At 48.8% G+C, this 22,589-nt stretch overlaps 1 protein-coding gene across 3 annotated transcripts in view; it reads left to right on the top strand.

Moving 5' to 3' along the window:
- Cpes (Ceramide phosphoethanolamine synthase) overlaps window positions 1-22,589 on the top strand; it is a 99,638-nt gene that overhangs the window by 46,112 nt on the left and 30,937 nt on the right. The window contains exon 1 of one of the 3 annotated variants that reach the window (XM_077693395.1): window positions 1,117-1,349. The exons of the other annotated variants lie outside the window; for them this stretch is intronic. Within the exon in view, the coding sequence (XP_077549521.1) occupies window positions 1,316-1,349 (34 nt within the window). The 5' untranslated portion in view covers window positions 1,117-1,315. Of the gene's footprint in view, window positions 1-1,116; window positions 1,350-22,589 lie in introns of those variants that run through there. 3 annotated transcript variants of the gene reach the window in all.

The following is a 22,589-nucleotide window of genomic DNA, read 5'->3' on the forward strand; positions in this document are numbered from 1 at the left end:
ACGATTATTTGAAACTGTGGTATCACGAACACTTCTCTGGTACTGGTTTTAAAACATTCCGATCGGCAAAAAAGAAGGAAAGAACTGAATCATAGCTTCAATGTCCTCCTGTTGTGATGTGGAAGTTCATATACGAGCTCTAACCAGTACCTAACGAATGGACAACCCATGTAAATATACAAAATACAAATTTAAATACCGAAATACTGAAGAAAAATACGTGTTGCTGAACATGACTAACATATTACAGCAAGCGGCTTTTTTTTTTTTACTATCAAAAACAACTTCTTTACAGCATGTCTAAAACAAAATACAGCTGTACAGCAATTTTTCAAGACACGTGCTGAAAATTCTACCGAAATAGCACATCGTTACAGACCAATAGAGAGGGGACAATAAATGTATACATTATTAATAAAAGTATCTTAAATCCGCATTAGAGTTTTAATCGATGCAGAGGCGCGCATTTTACTGGACCTCACTTTGCGGTGTCCCGACCCGCTTCTCCGTAAAAAAAAAGGGGAAGCCTTGTTTCGCAAAAATTAAGAACAGCTGTGAAAGTGAAAGAGCGAGTTCACCAGATTCTGTCAACTCCTCGTGCACGCGCTGAAATACCAAAAATTGTAGCTTACGTCGCACAAAGAAGTCCTTCCGGGTATGCGCAAAGTCTTTCCTTCCGATGTTGTGCAGCCACTGCTTCTTGCGCTGGACACCTCTTTTGACACTCGGAATGGTAAACAGCGAGAATCCTTTTTCAATTTAACATTACATGGTAGGCGCAGCAGAACGGCATCGCGATTATGAACAAGCGCGAAGAAGCGCAAGCGCTCTGAAAGTCGCTATGGTGGCCGACAAATGGCGTCCGGCGGAAAAAAAAATAAAAATGCAAACAAGTTCGACACCCGCTTGACGAGCGGCGGAGATGTCACGGTGACGTTTGTTGACGTTTCCGCGCGGAAGCCCCGTCGTCTCCCCTCCTGAGAGGGTGTGCGAGGAGGGCAGTTGCGGGGAAGGGAAACGGCGGCAAAGATCCAAGAAAGTCGCTACTTTCCCAAATATAGGGGTTTTACGCGCAAGTCGTCAGTGGCGCTACCTATGTGAGTCGCGGCCGATTCAGTTTGCAACTCTTCCGCCGCACGTTGTCGTGCACGGTCACGGCCGCTTCTCTCTCTCCGTTAGTAGCGGCGGCGGTTGTCGGAACGCTGCCCAAGTTTGCGTGGCTGTTCTTTCTGCTCCTCGACGTTTTCTTTCTGCTCCTCGACGTTCTTTCTGCCCCTCGACGACAGGGGCAACGTTTTCGGGCGACATTTTCGAGATGGCGAGACTGCCGGGATTTTTCTCGCGAACTGGTGAGGTATCGGCACGCTGAGTGTCATTTTTTATGTATTGATCGCTGTCTTAGTGTGTTACAGTTTAAATTTTAGTGCGGCAGTATGAATTGCGATTATTATAAATGTTATTTTGATGTTTTTTTTTTGCGCTACTCTGCTGCACTGTTTGTAAAGTTGGGAAAGCGGATATCGCTAAGTTCACTTCACGTGCAGTTTTAGTTCGCAAATAGTACCGCGATGTAATGGGTACGTTACAAGGCAGTCGCGAATTTTTTTTTTTTTTCCGCTCACGATTTACAAAAAACCGCGGTGCTCTCTTGTCGAGTTATAAGGGAATAATGCCGAGGACCTACGGTTATCCCTGGTTATAACAAAGTTTTGGGGGCAAGAAACTGATTTCGTTATAGGCTGTATTTCGTTGAAAGCGCTGATGATTTGCACTTTGTGCAACGGAGTGGTGACCGAAAAAACAAAAATAATCTTGAAGTAAAGCGAGGCTTTAAATATAACAGTTTCGTTTTGACGACGGTGTACTGTATCTCTTAGGTTTATAAACCTCCCCAACCACGATTCCGCGCCTGTGTATACTTACTTCTCAAGGTGACTTCGCAGAGGTGCGAGGGCGCTGGCAGCCGTAGAGACTGCATTAAGAATAACAGGAACAAGCCCAGTAAAAAGATGCGCATGCGCCGTTGCGAAAATTAAATGTAACAAAATGAACTTAACGGAAATTGGCCCTTTCGTTGCAAATGTCGACGGAAGACAATAGTCGACTGGCGCCCCTGCCCAGTAAATGCCTCCCTTCTCTTTCCCGCTCACCTCTCATGCCGTTCCTCTCCCGTCTGATTTCTCCCGAGGTAAACACGCTAGAGGTTTGCTCAAGTCACTTTAAATTTACCGCGTTCCACTGCTCCAGGCCGCGTGCCTCGATGCCAGCGCTGCAGTACGGCGGAGGCGCAAGTGAATCAGGGCACCCTGCTATAACGTTTATAGAACCACGTTGCCCTACTCTACGAGCGTTACAAGCGGAACGTGGAACCTATCTAATGGAACCTTTCGTTACTGTTCCCGCATAATTTTTTTTAATGCAGCCAGATAGCGCGGGCAACAGCAGGCGACGGTTTTCTACAGTTGATGTAGTGTTTTGTTTGGTATCGCAAAAACCAAGCATCCGTAATTTTTTTAAATAAAGGAACACTGCTAATATCACTCATGTGCAGATTTTATGCCTCACATTTTCGTAATGTCTCGTTATTGTTCAACAATGTTGATAAGTATGAACATTAACACCGGACTTGGACGTTTAGACGTTTGTATTTGGCGGTGGGTATACTGTCTTGTCCACTTATAACAATATCCAAGTGCAAAGGAATTCCCATCGTTATAACCGATAATTGTTATAAGCGGGTTGCGAACTAAAAAGACGGAACAGAGCTCAAAACTTTTTATTCGCATGCCAGCAAGGTCGTACTATTACTAATTTGCGGAAAAGAAGCCACAGTCGGTCACCTTTGTTTGCCGCGTGTGAAGCTAGCGCAAATCTTTTCCAAGACCATCTTCAGGTGCTTCACCTAGCTGAGGTAAATGTCCTTGGCGGTAACACAGTCCCCGAGGGACTGTGTCACGCATTGGGCCTCCTACGAAGACACTGTCTGAGCAGGCTGCGCAACCGCGTCATTTAGAGTCGTCACTGTTGCACTTTTGGTGCACACTGTAACCGGATTCAATCGTTATATCCGATATCGTGGCACTGCACCATTGTAATAAGCGGTTTATTTTACAATAGAAAGAATACAAAAGTTGACGGTGCCATAGCTGTTCATCGTTATATCCGATATATTGTTATAAACGGTATCGTTATAAGTGGACTCGACTGTATAAGACTATTGCGCACATTGTGTTTTACTTTGGCCGGGTGGCTGAATCGAGTGACAGACAGACTCACAGACAACGAAATTTCTACGTTTAAGTAGCCGAAGAAAGACTCTCGTCTTTAAAAATGGCAGCATCTCCACTCCGTGGATGATGGCTAGGGTGCGGAGTAAGGGGACTCGGAATGACATCCAGGTTGCCCCGCGAGTGACATCCAATTTGCGCTCCGACCGTCATTCGATTTGAGCCGTGAGTTCCACCTTGATTATTCCCTATATTGTGTGGAATATGTTTAGGGAATAACATATTCCACACAATATGGGCCTGTGATCGACATCCAAAGTTGACCCCCATCCCGAATCCAACTCTAGCATCCTGGGAGGCAAGTCTGGCTGACCCCAGCGCTGCGACACAGCTCCTGCTGACGTACAGAGCGGAGGAAGCCATGGCCACGGCTTCCCAAGACGGCGCCCTGGACTAAGGGTGCTCAGGAAAATAAAGTTTACTTCCTTCCTTCCTTGATTATTCCCTAAATGAAACTGGAACTCACGGCTCAAGTCGAATATCGCTTGATTTTAGCTTGATGGTGGTGTGCGCACGGATGGACGCGGACGGACATGGGAGGTCCTAAGGTACTCCGCACCGTTACAGGCGAGGGAGTAAGCCGTTTGACTCTCGGGTTCTAACTCACTTATAAAGCAAAAAGAACGGTCGTAGCCAGGTGGGTAAGACGACCGACACTAACTCTGTCTGGCCTACCAGACACAGGTTCGAATCCTGCCGGTGCCTTTGTGATTTTTTTACAATTGTAAATGCTATGCGCACGGACGCGCACGGACATTGTGCGGTGCTAAGGTACTCCGCACCTAAAAACTGGCAAATCTTGCACTAGGTCGCGCAGGGTTTTAACCGTAGCGGAGCAGCAGGATTACTTTCTACGGGAGTACTGAAGGACACACCACCAGGGGCGTCGGAACAGGGGGTGCAGGGGGAGCGACGGCTCCCCCTGGTGTAAAAATGGGGGAGCACGGCTCCCCCTGCCGAAAGGCACCCGTAGACTTCAGCTGATGCTTCGTCAAACAAGAGCTCGCGGGCTAAAAGACCAACGATTACGAAAATGGGGGCTTGCACAAATATAATTATTCTGGAGTTCAACCTGCCGTTTTGACACTGTTGCGAACTCCGAGCATGGGTGTCTGTCTCCTTCACTCGCTCCTAAATCACTGCTTATGTTTCACTTTATTGTAAATACGACTCCTCATAATGTCTATTAACTGTTAGCACTGGGGTACCCTCAGATTTGCAGAGAATATTTAATTTGCTTTCAATGCTCTGGTTCTAACGCGGAGCGTCAAGAAATTTTTTACTGCTCTCCAGCATCTGGGATGTTGGATAAAAATTTTATCGGATTTGATTTGGTTTCATGTCGGTGATCAGGCTTATTTATTTAGCTTATTCACCTGCAATATTGCGCATGTGTGACTCCTCAAGGACAATCGATAATGATTATGATGATGTATGGTACAATTTTTTTGGCCCCCCCCAGTCGAAAAATAGTTCCGACGCCTTTGCACATCACCACGCATTTGTACGTTTGACATTGTTTATTTACATATTCCGTCGTCTCATTGCACTGTGCTGGTAGTAGTATGCGTCATTAGCATAGATAGCGTCGGGTTCCTTTTGCTAAGCATTACATGCGCGGTAGGGTTTGACGACAGCTGGGGCGCAGCGGTGGCGCGTACGTGCACGACGCATGCGCGGCGTTTCTGGAGTCGCGTCGAGGTTCCGTGGCGCAGGTGTTGCGCCAGCTGTGGCGTCGTTGGTTGCTAGGCAACGCGAGAGCTCCTCGGGGTTTTCGCCAGTATTTCTTTTTTTGCTAAAGCCGCTGCGCGTGCCGGGTACGGTCGGCGGTCGCCGCGAGGCACGCGCCCTCAAGCGCTCGGCATTTTCTTGGTATTTTTCACGCGTTACACGTTATGTGCCACACATTACGGCCAGCTACAACAGCGCCGCTATTGAAAGTACGCTGCGCGAAGTGCGGTAGCTCACGGCATTGAAAATTCTCGGGTTTCCCACACTGCAGGCCATTCCGGCGACGAACGCCTAGAATTTCGTTTTTTTTTTAGCATAACAGAGCAGGTCTAGTGACCTACTTCGAGTTGTAGGAATATAGGTCCATAGACCACCTCACGGTTTCGAGTAGTTCTATATACCTACCTACTTCAGAGCGGCCTAAAGCCTGTCATTAAGCTGGTATATGGAACTACAACACAAAGTTGGTCTCGTGTGGCATATAGATGCGGCGGTGGTGGTATCGGTAGCGGCGATTTGTAAACAGAAATGCGCACAAGATAATAAAACCAAGCGTGGTAGTAAGGATCAATCTGTCATAAGACAAACGTAACGCGACAACAGCACCCACAAAAACAGTGTTTTCCTTTCGACAGCAAATGATCACCTCATTTGCGGCTCCTCCACGATTGGGGGCACTCCGGGAACGATATTTTTGTTTATAAACAGAGAAATGTTAAAGAGATGAAAATTGAAGAAGGAAAATGTTTCAATTTAACCTGAAAGTACGTATATACAAAACACCCGGATAATATTAAGCAAAAGTGTTTCAGGATGGAATGTGCGGGTATAGCCACCCGAACCCTCGCTGTTAAGATAACACAGAGATTCTTGGAATCCTCAATATCTTTCGTCAGAGATCTCTTTTTCGTAGCGCCACATGTCTCTCTCGTAACTGATTTTATACCTTCAGTGGTACGGAATAAGGAGTGATGTCGTCACCGCTTTTCGTTGCGGAGGAGTGGCGTTTTTCCTCTTCTTCTTCTTGATCATCATCATCATCATCATCATCATCATCATCATCATCATCATCATCATCATCACCACCATCATCACCACCATCATCATCATCATCATCATCATCGTCGTCGTCATCATCATCATCATCGTCATCGTCGTCGTCGTCGTCTTCTTCTTCTTCGTCATCATCATCATCATCATCACTGGGATGAGGAGCGGAACAATGAGAGAGAGAGAGAGGAACAGCATCTTTATTTCCGGCAAGTTGTGACGCGGCCTAAACGTCACGTTGGCGGGCCGCTCGGCTTCAGCTGCCTACTCGCACCGTCCCTTCGCAGGGCTGTGCTTTCGGCCTCTGTCGCTCTAGGGCCACCAACGTCTGCTGGACGGCCTCGCGCTGGGCGTCGTAGTCAACCTTTGCCACCGCCTTTTCCAGGCTCGGTGGCAACGCGTCCGTAGTCCCTTCGCTCACTTTGCAGCTCCACAGTATGTGCGCCATGGTCGCCCGTCCCTTGCCGCACACCGCGCACACATCACTCGCGTATACCTCAGGGCACACGTGTTTCGCTACCACCGGTGTCCACACCGCTCGGGTCTGTAGTTGACGTAGCGTCGTCGCCTCTTGCCTCGTGAGTTTTCGGTGGGGCGGCGGGTACACTCGCCTGCCCTCCCGGTGCCACTCCAACACCTCCCGGTAGGAGGTGATCGACAGCACCTCGTCGCGGTCTTCGTCTTCCGCATGTCGGGGGCTCGGGCACGCGTCGCGACTTGTGAGCGCACGCGCCGCCCGGTCCGCTCCCTCATTGCGGTTCTCTCCGGTGCTCACCGGCCCCATGTGGGCCGGGAACCACTTCACGGTGACCGGCATCGTTCTGTGTCTTAGGGCCCCGCACACCCTGGCCGCGCGCGGGGACACATTGTCCGTTGCAAAGTTCATGATCGCGCTCCTCGAATCACTCAGCAGTGTGGGTCCGTCAGGGCCAACGCGATGGCCCGCTCCTCCGCTTGTCCCGGGCTTCGCGCCCGCACGCTGCACATGACGCTCGTAGCTCTCCGGTAGTCGCCGCACACACCGCCACGGCGTAGGCTCCGGCTTGTCCGGGTACCTCGCCACGTCGACGTATCGTGCTCCGTTGTCCGTCGCATGCGTGGCCGTGAGGGCCTTCGCCCTCGCCAGCCGTCGCCCTCGATCCACCTCTGGGTGCATGTGGCACAGGATTGGTGGCACCTGCAACGAGCTGAGCAACCCGCGCGGCAATGGCGATCGGCCCGCGCTTCCCTGCAGCCCTCCGCGATATCCCACTCTTTCCACTATGTACCTCCCAGTCTTGGAACTCGCTAACCTGACCCGCTGCGCCGTCCACTGCGCCTCGGCCACCTCGTTCAGCGTGTTATGGACCCCAAGCTCCAAGAGTCGCTCCGTACTAGTGTACGTGTAAAGCCCCAACGCTGCCTTGTATGCCCTGCGTATAAGCGCGTCCACCTTCTGGCGCTCCGCCGCCTTCCAGTCGTGGAAAGCTGCGACGTAGGCCACGTGGCTGACCACAAACGATTGTACCAACTTCAGCAGACTGGCTTCCTTCATGCCCGCATATCTCGTCGACACTCTGCGGATGAGTCGGATCGCCGCCGACACCTTCGCGTCCAGATTTGCAATCGTTAGTCCGTTGCTGCGCCCGGCGTCCATGTGCAGCCCGAGCACTCGCAGCGTTTTCATCCTCGGGATGGTCGTTCCGTCGCTCGTTCGTAGTGTGATGTCCGGCTCCGCCGTCCTGCTCCTTCTTACTCGTCGCGGTGGCACGATCAGCAGCTCCGACTTTGTCGGCGACCACACAAGTCCCATTCCCCGTAGCTGGTCCTCGATCTCGTCGACTGCCCGCTGCAGCGACGCCTCGATCTCGCCGTCGCTGCCGCCCGTCATCCATATCGTTATGTCATCGGCGTATATCGTGTGGCTGACTCCCGGGGGGCTCTGCAGACGCTCGGCCACCCCGATCATTACCAGATTGAACAGCACCGGCGAGATCACGGCGCCCTGCGGCGTGCCCACGCTCCCCAGCGTTTTGCTCGGTAGTTCGATGTCGCCCGCCACAATCGTCGCCGTGCGGTCGGTCAGGAAGTCTTTGATGTAGGCAAACGTGCGCTCTCCCATGATCAGCCGAGACACCTGCTTCAGGATTGCCGAGTGATGGACCTTGTCAAACGCGCTTTGCAAGTCCAGGCTCAGCACCGCCTTGTTGTCCATGGAACGGGTGTGCTGGTCTAGGACCTCGTGCTTGATCAACAGCATCGCGTCTTGCGTGCTCAACTTGGCCCGAAAGCCAAGCATTGTGTCGGGGTAGAGCCCTTCTTCTTCCAGGTACCTCTTCCAGCGGTTGAGTAGCACGTGTTCAAAGACCTTCCCGACGCACGACGAAGGTTGTCAATGTGCGGTGGCTTGCCCGGTTTCGGGATCAGCACCGTCCGCGCGTCCTTCCAGCTCTTGGGCAGCTTGCCTGCGCGCCAGCACTTGTTGTAGTAGCCCGTCAGTGCAGTCACCGCCGCGTCGCCGAGGTTCCACAGCACGTTGTTCGACACCTTGTCCGGCCCCGCCGCCGATCTGCCGTTGATTGTTTGTATCACCGCGCGGACCTCCCACTCCTCGATGTCTGCGTCGAGCTGGCTGTTGGCCGTGCCCGTGTAGCTCGGGAGGGGGTCCGGTGGGGTGGCCGGCAGGTACTTGTTGTTCAATCGCCTCCGGACCTCGGCCTCGCCGAGCTCCCGCTTCGCCTTGTGCAACATGCGCGCCAAGATGTGGTGGTGCGTTCCCTTCGTCTTACTTTCTTCCAGCAAGTGGCGCAGCAGCTGCCAGGTGCGACTTTTATGAATTTGACCGTCCGCCTCCTGGCAGACCGCGTGCCACTGCTGCCTGCAGAGAGCCGCGCTGTGCCGCTCTATCTCACGGTTCAACTGGGCCACCCGCTTGCGCAGCGCCCGGTTGTGTCGTTGCCGTTTCCACCTTTCCCTCAGCGAGTTCCGCGCCTCCATCAGGTGCGCAAGTCGGCTTTCCACCTGCGGGGTCTTGTCGTCCGCCTCGATCTCCGTCGTCGCTTTGCGCGTCGCCTCGTTGATCGCGCTTGCCCACTCGTCGATTTCGCCAATCTCCCCAAGCACTTCGCTCAGAGCTTCCCTGTACGCACTCCAGTCCGTCAACTGCTGTTTTCGTGACTGCGGTGCCCTCCCACGCAGCGGCACCACCATCTCCAACACACAGTGGTCACTACCCAACGTCTCTCCCGTGTTCCTCCACCGCACACCGGCCCTCTTGCAGAAAGCCAGGTCCGGGTTCGTGTCGCGTTGCACCGACGTCCCGTGTCGCGTGTGTGCGTCGGGTCATTCAGCAGTTGGTACCCGGCGTCCGTCGTTTCTTCAAACAGGCTGCGCCCCTTCGCTGTTGTCTTCGGGTAGCCCCACGCCGCGTGCGGCGCATTAAAGTCCCCGCACAGCAGTGCGACGTCGGCCCCCGCTAGCTGATCCATCTTGTGCACCAATGTTCGAAACTTCTGCTGGAACTGCTTCGGGTTACTATACACATTTATCACGAACACGCTCTCCTTCTTGCGGCCCACCACGATCTCGATCGCTCGGTGCTCCACCGCGCTCCACGTACGTGTGTCCCTTCTTGATCAGCGTGCACACCCCTTGTCCGGCGCCCCTCCCGAGCGTTCGCGCGCTGGGGGGGCTTGCGTACGAGCGGTACCCCGGCATGCTCGGGGGCGTCTCGCTGTGTGTTTCCTGCAGTAGAATCACGTCCGGCCGCCGGCTCGCCTTTTCAATGTATTGTTGTAGCGACGCCTTGCCGCGCAGGCCGTTCGCGTTCCACTGCCACACTACGAGTTCGTGTCTTATTGCTGTACTGGCCATAGGAATCATGATCGGGCTTGTCATCGGGGGCGGAAACGCCGACGTCGGAACTGTTTCCATACCCAGTTATGATTGCTGCACCAGAAGTGGCCGGTGATTTTTTCTCAAACTGAGCGTGTCATAATTCAAATTACAGGTGTTTGACGCGCATAAACTCCACCTGGAGTGCCTGGACTACATGGCGGACCCTATAGTGGAGGGCTCCGGATTAATGTTGACCACCTGGGGACCTCTAACGTACGCAGAAATCTCGGCACACCCAGGAGTTTTCTCTTTTCTCCTTCATCTGAAAAGCGGCCGCCGCGGCCTGGAATCGAACGCGCATCTTTGGAGCTGTGCGTGTCAATGTCTAAGCATTCCAGAAGAAGGTTTGTGGTCCCATCAGATGACGGAATTTGGGCGTCCTCAACTGCCCCCGGCAAGACGCACGGTCCGATACCACGTATACATAACGTGTTGGGCTAATTCCGTATTTATTCGATTATAAGGCGGTCACGATTCTAAGGCGAGGGTGCAGTTTGGCGAGTGAAAAAAATCGCCACACATATATATATATATATATATATATATATATATATATATATATATACTTGAGAAAATGGTAGACGCACGATTAAAAACAAAAACAGTGGTTTACTGACGTTTCGACTGCGGGACCAGTCTTCATCTTGAGTTACTCTTGAGGTTACTCAAGATGAAGACTGGTCCCGCAGTCGAAACGTCAGTAAACCACTGTTTTTGTTTTTAATCGTGCGTCTACCATTTTCTCAAGTATATATATATATATATATATATATATATATATATATATATATATATATATATATATATATATATATATATATATATATATAAATTCTGAGCTAAAATAAACATCGCCTTATATTCGATTAAATACGGTACACGATTGAACACTGAGAGTACCAATTTTTGTGGGCTGCGCTTACATGCACTCGTAAAAATTCACCGTCTGATAATAGCGGCCATATCTGCGTTTAAATAGTGCTACAAATAGTGAAAACTATTAAACGGTACTCAAGTTGACTAGGCGTAGGTAAAGCACGGATATGTATCGTATGCTACCTCATTTGTTTATGCAGGGCCATGCGTACGCCTAATACTAATACCTAATACTAATACATATGTAATGCTAATACTAATCAGTGGAACTCATTTTTTTCTGCTCATACATGCGTAAATCCAGACCCATTACCTGATGCCTGTCATGGTCATTTACTAAGCTGAACTACAGACATATGGTTTGGCACCTAATTGTCAGAGCTGTTTTTTCTTGGCTCAGCCTCCTGGATATAGAAATATCAATTATTCGTTAAACATAGGCACCACTAACCACTGATTTATGTATAATTCACTCTGATCACGGAGCTCATTGTGATAGACGGTAACTGCGAAGTTCGGAACGCGTGAAAGAAAGTCAACTGTGAGATTGGGCAGCTGAGAATCCACGCTCGGCACGCACACGTACACGCACGCACGTGAGTAGCTCGTTTGCAAACAGACTTGGTTTTGCGTCGAATACCTCAACTCACGTTTTCTCACATCTTGTGGCACATCAGAACTGCTTTATTTTTCTATTGCCAGCGCTTGAGCATTGCCAGTTTTTTCCCCTAATAAATTAGCGAAAAAATTGTGGGGTCGTCTAAGTCTGCGTGCGGGCTTTCAAGGCAAAATCCAGCGAATTCTTTACTGCTAGAGCGTGCGTGCGTGTTTTTCTTCGTTTTTGCTTCTCCGCCTTTCGACGCGAGTTACCTCGACAAGTTAACGGCGCCAACGCTTTCCCAGGACCAGAGTTCTGCGTGACTGGGATGCACTCACGTGCCATCACGTTCCCTTCTCACGTGACACGCGCTGGTTTAACTCCGCCTCTACTAGAACCACTACATCACGTTTCAGAGTATCGGCACTCTTTTATTTCATTGTTGTATGCCGCCGACAGCGGCCATTGGTAGAACCGCGTCACGTGACATTTGTTTACCCCGGAAGACGCATGGGCGGAGACATTTTGGTGCCTCAGTGTTGCCGCGCGCGCGCTGTTCGATAAGTCGTGATTTTCGGAGCGCAGTGTGACTGTATGACACGTTGAACATGCGTTTATTTTAAGCTCCCAGACGGAATAGCGATGCCGTGCTGCCCTGTACTGGGGCTGTTTCAGCCGGCTGGTGGATGAAAAACGCCTGCTTCGCTTCCCGCTGGGAAAGAACGACAGCGGCCTAGCGTAACCTACAGCCACTAGAAAAGCGTTGCTTAATTAGTGGCTCTAGCGCAACCTAGTGCCACTAAATAAGCTACACTAGCGTAACCGAGCCTCACCCGTCTCTAAATCTTCGAATAGCGAACACAGCTACCATGGTTGCCAAGCGGCGCCCGGACTGATTCCGCCCGTCAATGTCAGCCGCAATAAGGCACATAAAGCTGGCCACGCTGGCGTCAAGCACCAAAATGGCTGCCTCCGTGCGTCAGTGTCGTTACTCTTAAGTCGCGTAAGCGTAGCTTATTTAGTGGTTATAGCCTGTACCACTGGCGGCGTTCGTAGATAGCGCAATGGTAACGCTCTGGGCTTCTACTGCGGAAGCCCGCGTTCAGATCCCATCGGATCGCACGTGTTTTTACAGCGGTGAGCTGTTATAGGTTCTCCCGAAAACTGCGTGCTTCTACAGGGATGTGGGAAAAAAAGACGCATCGACAAAATTTGATCTTGCGGCAATGCCAACTTTCTGGTGAATGCTCTGTAGCTGTCAATCTAATGTAGATATCTCTTAAAAAGCCACGCTGAAATTGGCCGCTAGGATGGCTCTATATCAAAAAGAAATCGGTGAGCTCGTTCCTCAGGCGGGCTTTCCAAAGTATTTGGAACGGGCTTAGCATTGCATATACACCATTTTCCATAAGCAGCCGGGAAAGGGGGAAAATACTCTCAAACCAGTTCTCTCGGCGGCCGACCAGCGTTGCCTGTGCGCGCTGGGCTGTTAAAATCACCCGGCGCGGTGTGCTCCGCTGCGTAGTTCAGGAGTATTTCGCACCGTGTGCTTAGTTTTTGCGGAACTTTCAACTGTTTTAGCCAATGCTTCGATGCTGTTCAAGGCGCAAACGTCGCTTGGCCAGCACTGCGCGGTGGTGGGTTATTGAACAACCAGAGAAAGCGAGACACAGTCGCTGACAGCACGCATGTGCACGACACCGCCTGGAGAAAATGCACTGCGGTCGCGGCGTGTTTTTGCTGCATCACTTCGCAACGCACACCGAGTTGAGATATCGGTGGATGCCGTTGATAAATCGCAACGACTTTGTACCGACGACCAACTCCAGGGTTTGTTGGGTGCACTTGGACGGCAAGCAGACGGAGCAAAATCCATTTATTACACGCAATGCTGCGACAGGGAACGGAACCCCCTGAAATGTTAGAAGCAACTTTATCTTTTACAATACAGCATTGTTTGATTGGTTGATTGATTAATTGATTCATTATGGTGTTTAACGCCCCAACGCTTCATGGGGAGGCGCGCCGCAATGGAGGGCTCCGGGTTAATTTTGACTACCTGGGGATCTTTCACGAGCGCTGATACAATACAACATTACAATAACTTCTTGTTCTTGTAGTCAATTTAAAATACCATATATTGTTTGTCATTACAGCCGATTGGCATTAAACAATCCCCTTTTCATTTAATCTAACCTTTAAAATCACGGCGTTTTGTTTACTTTTTTTCAGGCCAACGCATTACACTGCCAAACGACATGAAAAGATAACTTTCTCCATCGCACACTGCTGGTCGATAGCAGGATAAGCAGGCAGCCCAATGTGGAAACGCAGCTGGAGATACGCGTGAACGCTGCATTTGGAAAATATCTCAACCTGTTCACAACGCGGTCAAAGGAAAAGCTTCTACATGGCATCTAAAGTATTACAATTACAAAACATGTTACTGCTGCTCGTGTAAAGCATTTGTGGTGCAAGCAGCGGTTTTACAGAGGTGGGCTCCAAGCGAAAAGCCACATGCGCTGCGCAGAGTTAGGTCAATCATGATCAACCAATATTAACTCGCCCGAATTCTGCTCAACCTTCGAATAGTAAGTTGACTGGTTGTGCGGTCGTGTTATTTTTCCGCCCAGGTAATTTCGTTTTGTCAGTAACCTTCATAAGTCTAGTTAAGAAAGATTATATTGCATTGCAATGTCAACAGCGTAGCAATCGCCTCGTCGAAAGTCCATCGCCAGCACGGATCACCGTGACCCACATATGCTGTGCGCGCTCCGCATTCGACGTCCGCGCTAACGTAAACATGACTAATCGGTGAACATAACCAAGCACGGTGGCATTGAAAACACGTATTTACTCCCCGATATCGATTTCAATGTCTGTCGGTGCCATACCGGAGCGTTTGCATTGAGGAACTGCGGAGCACCAGCGGCACCACCACCACACTGCTACTACTGCTTGCAACAGCCGGAGTCGGGATTTTCCACCCTGGCCAGCACATTAGGACCTAAAATCCGTACGCAGATGAAAACAAAACAGAACACACACACACACAAGCATTGCAACCGCTAACTTAACGCCAAACCACTACGGTTCACTCGGTAATGCACGGGTACCGAGCAGACGCACGGAAAGAACGGAGCACTTAACAGCCCAGCGCGGAGGTTTCGGCGGTCGCTTCATAGACGGCGCTAGCGGTCCTGTCAGAAAAAGCAAATGGCGGCGCCCACCTCTAGCAAGGAAAATGGTGTATACCCGAGGCTTATGTATACTGAACGCAGCCAAACCACCGACGCACGCACATACACCCACTTTCGTAGCCCAGTTACTCTGAACGCTGCAAACGCCCGCGAACCGTTCCATTTGACTTGTTTTTTTTTTCTCGTTCATCTCGTTCTTAGCGGAAACGTGCCTTTTTTTAAAACCCGCCCTCCCGCTATACCGCTCCCCATACAGTTTCTGATTAATATATACTAGAGGGAAATCTGGCGCTGCAGTCGCGGGCCGTCGTGGGCGCCGCCATTGCCGCTAGCGACGTTCCTCGCCTACTTGGCTACCCATAACATATGGCTTCTTTTTTTTTCCTCGAAGCCAAAATCAACAAAAAAGGGTAACATTTTTTTCTTGTTCATCGTCCATGAAGCTTCTACATAATCACTGACAAATTAACCTTTTTGGAGGTTCAATTTTATAATAGCAAAATAAATTTGATGACCCTTCTACAGTAATATTGTTGCTTTTTTGCAGCTAGAGCCAACTTTTCAGCCTGTTTCTGATCCATGCCAAGGAAAAGTGGAACATTCCTGCCCGATACATGATGAAACGCTGGCCGAAGCGCGGTTTCCCTAGACAATGGCGCGAGATTTCCCTCTAGTATATATTCGTATGACACTCTATGCCGCTCCCCTTGCCTTTGTTACTATCTATGATTTTCATCCCCTCCTTCTTTCACTTTACTAAATTTCTTTTCATCTACATTCATTTCTTTCTGTCTGCTTCCATGTGCCGCACGGCAAAAATGCGAAGCAAAAACAAACAAAAAAATAGAAGCTCAACCGTTCCTACGTAAGCTCTCCTGTTTGTGTTTGGGCTGAGTTGCCCGATTGCTGCAACGGGCAAGAAGCTGACTGCGCGCTGAAACACATTCCAATGTAAAGATGGAGAGCAGAATTATTCAGGGTGCTGTTGACAGTGAATATTACGCCTCAACCAAGTATAGACTCCCGGCTAACGCCCTGACCTGCCGGATATGCGTCTTAGTCGGCGGAGGAGCGTGAATATAGCCCGTTCAAGGCAACGAACAAAACGCAGATTATCACCGGATGTTGCGCCTTTGCTGGTGCACGAAGTGTTACGAAATAACGCGACGTAAATAAACGCTGTTGCTTTGCGTGGTACGCCGACTCGGCTCTTTACGTCACTTGGTTTCTCTCTAGCTTGGCATGCTGAAGAAACATAGCGCCTGTTAAAGGACTGCGTCATGTTTCTCACGGGGCATCGCAGGACGAGCCTGACTAAGCGCTGGCAGAAGTTTGGGCCCTTTCCTTCTAAGCCCTCAAAGTGCCACGAAAACCATACGCCTGAGCAGCCAAGGTGTTCAGAATACCGCAACCAGTGTAAAATTCCCCAAAGCGAAAACTGCTAGTTTTTTTGGATAATGGTTTTGCGAGGATGACAATTGCGATAGACATCACCGTTGTTACGTTTTAGCGCGAGCTGGATGACACAATGTAGGAGAAGCGTCAGTGAAGACAAAATTGTCACGTTAGACTAAAACAAAAACAAAAACGGGGGCGCCTAGTTTTGTTCCCAATCTTGTAAGACTGTAAATATGCGCAATACGAAGCTCATATTTTGTTTGTAGGCACATGTGGTCATAAAACTTATCAAAATATGCGAAAAAGATGTTTTTGCTTAGCATAGTTTTTTTTTTACATTTCAAGATGTCCTAATTATTTGTCTTAATAATAAATCAGTTATTACTTACAGTAGCAGCTCTGTATTTTTTATTTGTAGGCTTATTGGGCCCTAAAGTTTAGGAAAATGCACAGCAAACATCGATTTGCTTGAAAGAAATTCGGGAATGAAAGGGTTAAAGACATTTCCACGTGGAGGAGACGAGGTTAGAGAAGGGCACACTCCACCACGCTCGCCAAGCCACAAAGGCTTGTGCCAAGATGGCTGACAACCAATAAATCCATCTCATCACCTAGCATCGTTCGTGTCGCCTTCATCCTACCGCCACCTGACATATATACGTAAGTACTTTGATTGGTCGTCAAGGGCTGTATGCCTTCAGAGCACTGCCGAAATTAGGGAGACTGTGGGTATATGTGAGGTCTCAGTGAAGTCACTAGATATCTGCATCACCAAAGCCGCTTCCACGCATGGCCTAATGCAGAAACTGCACACGCGCAAAGATTATCTTAATAATCATCACCACCACCACCAAGAGCAGCAGCAGCAGTATCATCATCATCATCAATAAAGTAACTAAGTAATTAGGCCGGTTTATGCGAGAGACTAGACGAAAAAGCGAGGACCACAAATAAAGCCAACGGTGTGTACTGAGGCACCACTGCAGAATAGCAATATAATGTTTCCTGTCGTGCTTGGAAGCGCTGCGAATCTGCAGCCCAGAACGGCACTGCGTGATTGTTTTCGCTGTAACCGACACACTGTTTTGCTTTGCTTTTTTTGCGTTGATGTATTCCGACTTTCGAATACGTTACCCCGTCAAATGAATGCACGCCTGCCAATAGCGGGTGTATAAAAGGCCGCTGTAGCCTTACACCGACCCACAAAGTATGCCCGACCGTGAATATTGGGTATATGGGGTAGCAAGCCCTGTCGTTAGTAGGACTAACCTCTTCAGTGTTCATTAGATCTCCTCTCTCGCTCTCTCTCTCTAGTTCTCAATCCCCTCTCTCTCTATCCTCGCTCTAGTTTTCAATCACCTCGATCTCTATCCCCCCCTCTCTCTCTAGCTCTCTGTCCTCTCTCTGGTAAAACCCCTTCTCATTCCCTCCCTCCCTCCCCCTCTCTCTAGTCTTCTATCCTCTCTCTAGTTATCTCCATTCTCTCTCTCTCTCTCTGTCTCAAACCTTTAAAGGAGCCATGAAGACAAAATACAAGTTGGGTTGGGTCACACCGACCATGGTGTGAGAACAGCCGAAGCAGAGGCTAAGAACGAATGCGCCCGTAGGCAAGATGATGATGGCGAGTGATGCGTGAATGAAGACGCAACACGTAATGGGAGTGTTCCTGGCTGGTGCACGTTACGGTGAGATTTATCAGTGCAGGACATGATATCCTCTAAGATCTGAAAGACTGTGCTCACACTATTTCCCCTCGGTCGCCGAGGTGGCCAAACTTGCCGAAAACCAATCGCATAAAGGACACTAGACGAAAGGATTTATACGTGACACGTGCACAATCTCAACGCTGCGGCACCGGTGGTCGGTGACGCCACAATTAGGAGATATTATAATTAGTTCAGTGGAGAGGTACGGGTAAGGTCTTTGGAGGGGCCGATTAAGCGGGGCATAAACACTTCGCACAGTCCTGGAGCACGGAGAGGCGCCAAAAGCAACCTTTCTTCTTCAGGTTGAAAGGAGTCATCTGGGTGAGCTGCGTCATAGCAAGATTTCCCCATCGTTCTGGCAGGATACAGTGATCTAACGGGCGAACTTCCCGGACAAAATTGATCCGGTGCTATGTCGGTTGTAGATAGCGGGCAGGAAAAGAAAGCGGAACCGAGGACGGAAGAGGGATGTCGGCCACAAACAAGGAAAAACGGTGGAAATCCTGTGGTACTTTGAAATCTGGTATTGTAGGCGTATGTTACAAAGGGAAGGATAACGCCCTAATTTGTGTGGTTGAGGTTGATATACGAGGACAAGAAAGTTGGCAAGCATGACTTCTTGGGTGATTTAAAATAAATTGCAATATATATTTAATTTACTCATCTCTATTGATCATTGGACCACACAAGCAACACTTTCAAGAATCGAAGATAGCCACACAAACTTAGCTTTTTCATTCATGATATGCTACACCAAGAAGCGAACAGAGGAGCTGTGTTGAATAGCCATGTGTTCTCTTTGGCGGGATGACTTTAATATTAAAATTCCCTGTAAAACGTCTTGCGACGATTGTTGAAGATCTCTGAAAATTTTTTCAGAGAAACAGCGTTCTTAATTAAGCTGAAATTTCGGCGATTGCCACGTTTTGTGGTGTATTTTTCTATGCTAAAATAAGCAACAGTGTTGCACTAGTTATTCAGCGATTTTAAAAACCGCCAGTGGCTGGAACACTGCCAAGCGTTTTGGTTTTTTTTTTTTGTGTATCCGCGTAGAATGTTTTTCGCGGGTGTCGCCAGTGAATGGGCAACGCCAACACCCGCACCTCTCCCGATACGAAGCCACAACCTTTCGTCGCAGACTGAAAACTAAATCTTACCCACATAAAAACCTTTCTCGCCATGTGATGTATCCGATCCTATATCCATCCACATCCCCCCCACTCAGATACGGATTACCAGCAAATTCCAACCCCATCCCAATCCCCAACACTACCTATGAGAAATGGATGGAGCTGCTTGCACACTCCCACTTCTCATAGCAGAGACGACTGGTGGAGTTAGCACGGATGGCCATTACGATCCAAAGCCTTCAGGACTAATGGTGGTTCTCACCGGGCGGGAATCACGAAGTTGTTTTTGCGAAGCTTGAAGGTTATGGGGCTCGTGGACGAGCTCTTAATCGAATAAATCATATTTAGGCTCTCCATTTCAAGATGTCACTGTTACCTACTGGCCTTCCGATTGCGTTCAAACCGAATATGGTGTACCCCAGGGCAGTGTACTTGAGCATTTATTGTTCAGTGTCTACGTGAATGACATCTGTGACATAGGCAAGTTGGCAAAAACATTATTTTGGGGGGTGACACCAGCCTTTTTTTTTCTTCTCGAATGGTATTACACACCTAATCGCCAGCCTAAACAAAGTTTTCTATTTGTTTCAGGGGTGTTACCGCGTAAATTCGTTAGGTAAAAGTAAACAGAAAACCAAGGCTTGCTTTTCACGCGAAAGGTCCTCAAGTACTACTTCTGGACCCTCTTATTCAGTTATTCAGTACGTAGAGTCATATGTATTACTAGGTATAATCTTTACGCCTACACTACCTTGCAATGCCCACATTTGTATAAATATATATTGCGCTTTCTAGATTTGTCGGTATTCTTCATTGTACAGCCATATTTTACTCGTTAAGTCTAAACTAAGCCTTTACCGTTCCTTCTGTTTTTCCCTATCTAAGCCATTGTTCTCTTGTTTGATGAACCATCACTATGCAAATATTTAAAAATTCTAATCCTGCAGAAGGAGACCCACAGTGTTATCGCTAGCGTATCATATGACGCTTCGGTTAATCCAATATACACGCGGCAAAAAATTGCCTCCGTAGACACGATGTTTCACTATAGGTTTGAAATTTTTTAAACACAACAATAGAAATGAACCATCGAGTTATCGAAAAAACTACAATGCTTATAACATTCAAACCGCAGTATGCCGTTGAGCGACCACTAGCTTTCAAATTCCACAATGTAGAAATAACTAGTTTTGCTATGTTGAAGTGCATTTTGCCGAAACGCCTAAGTAGTGCTTTGTACGACGAACTTCATACAATGTCCTTTCCTGCCCTGCGGTAAAAGTTGGCACTTTGGGATCATGTTTTGTATGTGAGCTTTCGCATATGTTTTGTACATAAAGTTTTGTGCATATGCTTAAGAATATCAACTTCTTTTTGTGAAATTTTATATCATGCTATATCATTTTCAATTGTATCTAGAAGTGTCACTTTTCATCTACGAGCAGAATTGGTGTTGTTTAGTTACTAGCTGATCTTATTTTACTGTTCTATTCCTTGTAAAGTGCCACTTGTGAGGTGTAGGGTTTCAAAGCTTGTCAATGCTTGTCTGGGCTGATTTGCTGTTTTAACTCCCTTGTTTTCGTGAACCCCGCCCCCAAAACCGAAATAAAGTATACCTGATTCATTGTGTAATGGAACCTCTAGGATCTGCTCAGGTTTTCTAGGACTTTTCGACACCTTGGATTTGTTACGATGACAGTACCCCTGTGGTCGCAGAATGTGACTTTAATGTGCACGTCTCGTGATCATAAATGCAGTTGTTCACACGTTTTGTGTTTAACAGATTCACAGATTGTCCGACTAGAATTCCGCATTCGGTGGTGAATGCTAGTAGTTTCTTAAAGGAGCCATGAAAACAAAATACAAGTTGGGTTGATTAGAGAGACTGTTTGGTCCCGATAACAATGATACCAATATCATATGTTGTATGTTGAATTTATGCCGATGTATTTCTTTGTCTTCACTCCTGCATGGGCCCGAGAAGGGCCTGCAGTATCTGTAAATAAATAAATAAAAAAATCATCGCAATCTTCGAACAAATAACGGAGATATTAAAGAAAACGCGTGAAGCACTCGCGACCCCCTAGCCAATTTCCCGAAACTTTTCTATGACGTCACGGAACCTTGTTTGTGCGATTTGCGGCCGCCTAACTGACCTGTCGCGACGACACATGATTGGACGTCTGTAATGGGGCCTCTAGTTCCATTTGACCGCATCACTTGAATGCTAACGTGCAGCTAACGCACTGAAAATTATGTTTTATTTTTGGCCCGTATGACGTCATTCTTGTTCATAACACGTCAATGTGGCGCAATATTTGAAAGTTTTTAAATACTTCTTGCTTTTTTTTTCGTTAAAACATCTTTTGTGGCTTTAATGGAGATGTGTGAGATTCTGAATCCTAGTTCTTTCAAATTAAACGAAGTTGTATTTTCTCTTCATGGCTCCTATTAAACGCGGCGAACAGAGAAAAGTCTTTTCGAGCAAGTTTCAAAGTTGCCTGATGTGTGAGGAAGCCCTGTGCCCCTATGTATACGCTCGCCGGTATGCTGTGTATGCCCGTGGGTGAGGCGCATTCGGTGCATATCGGCGGGTGTATTTTGAATGTTATCTAGAGAGGCTGAGACGTGGATTGCTTTCTCCCCACTGAATGAACGCTAGCGGGCCGTGCCGCAATTGACACTCATCTCAACTAGGCGTATCGTCGTCGCGAATCGCGGAAGCGCATTGTCTCGACATTTGCGAACTTACTGATATCGCGATTCAGTGTTCAAGCCGTGAGCACGTGTTTGTGCCTTCCGCGCGTTCAGGCTGATAAAAACGGCGAAGCGAGTGCGCATGGGCGGCATGCTCGACGTGGTTCGTGGCGTGATTGCGCTGCCGCGTCCGAAAGTGAAATACCAAACACGTGTGTACGGAACACTAGTCCACTGTGCCGAAGAATATCGTCGTGCCAAGCCAAATGACGTGCATGGACGCTTTCGTATTGGGGAGCACACCAAAAAGCTGAGGAAGAAGGAAAAGAAAAAAAGTCAGTATCGTTGATTTTAACGTTTACGAACGGTGCTATCACTGCCCTCAAGGTTGGTTTCGACACGTATACCCTAAACATGCCTTATGCCAGTTCGCTTTGCCAGATGCCCCTTTATGACAAATGGAGAGTCGAACGGGGCAAATCTGAGCCATTACGACCCCGGAGATTCGACTGCTGTGCAAAAAAAAAATAATAATAATAATAATCTACCCTGTCACATAACGCAATTGGAAACGTCATGCGTGCATCGCATACTTTCACAGCTCAAACACACACATTTTAAGTGCGAATGCACTTTATAAGCGACCCCAAACCATCCACCGCCGGCGGCGGCGGCGGCGGCGTCGGCGGCGGCGGCGTCCGCAGTGCTCCTCTATATTATAAAAGAAACAGCATCCGGCGCCAGGTTTCGATCCTAGGACTTTGCGGCCGCAGCGCGACGCTCTACCGACCAAGCCACGGACGCGACGCTGATATCAGCGTTAGTGACGCGCCTTATATCTTTAACGCATTCAAACTACGTCGTCAGCGGCGTGCGTTGGCGACTCAGCGGCGTTATAGCGGCTTGATAACTGCGTGGTGTACACGTGATACTACAAACCCGATGGAAGAGAAGGCGGCGAGGCGGTGGGCTGCGGGGGCCGAGCGCAAGCGCCGCAAGCGGGCCGACAACCGTGCATTCGCACTTTCACATTCTCCCCC

This window comes from Haemaphysalis longicornis, unplaced genomic scaffold (genome assembly GCF_048455015.1).
Source record: "Haemaphysalis longicornis isolate Haplotype H1 unplaced genomic scaffold, Haemaphysalis longicornis Haplotype H1 scaffold_12, whole genome shotgun sequence".
NCBI classification, from domain to species: Eukaryota; Metazoa; Arthropoda; class Arachnida; order Ixodida; family Ixodidae; genus Haemaphysalis; species Haemaphysalis longicornis.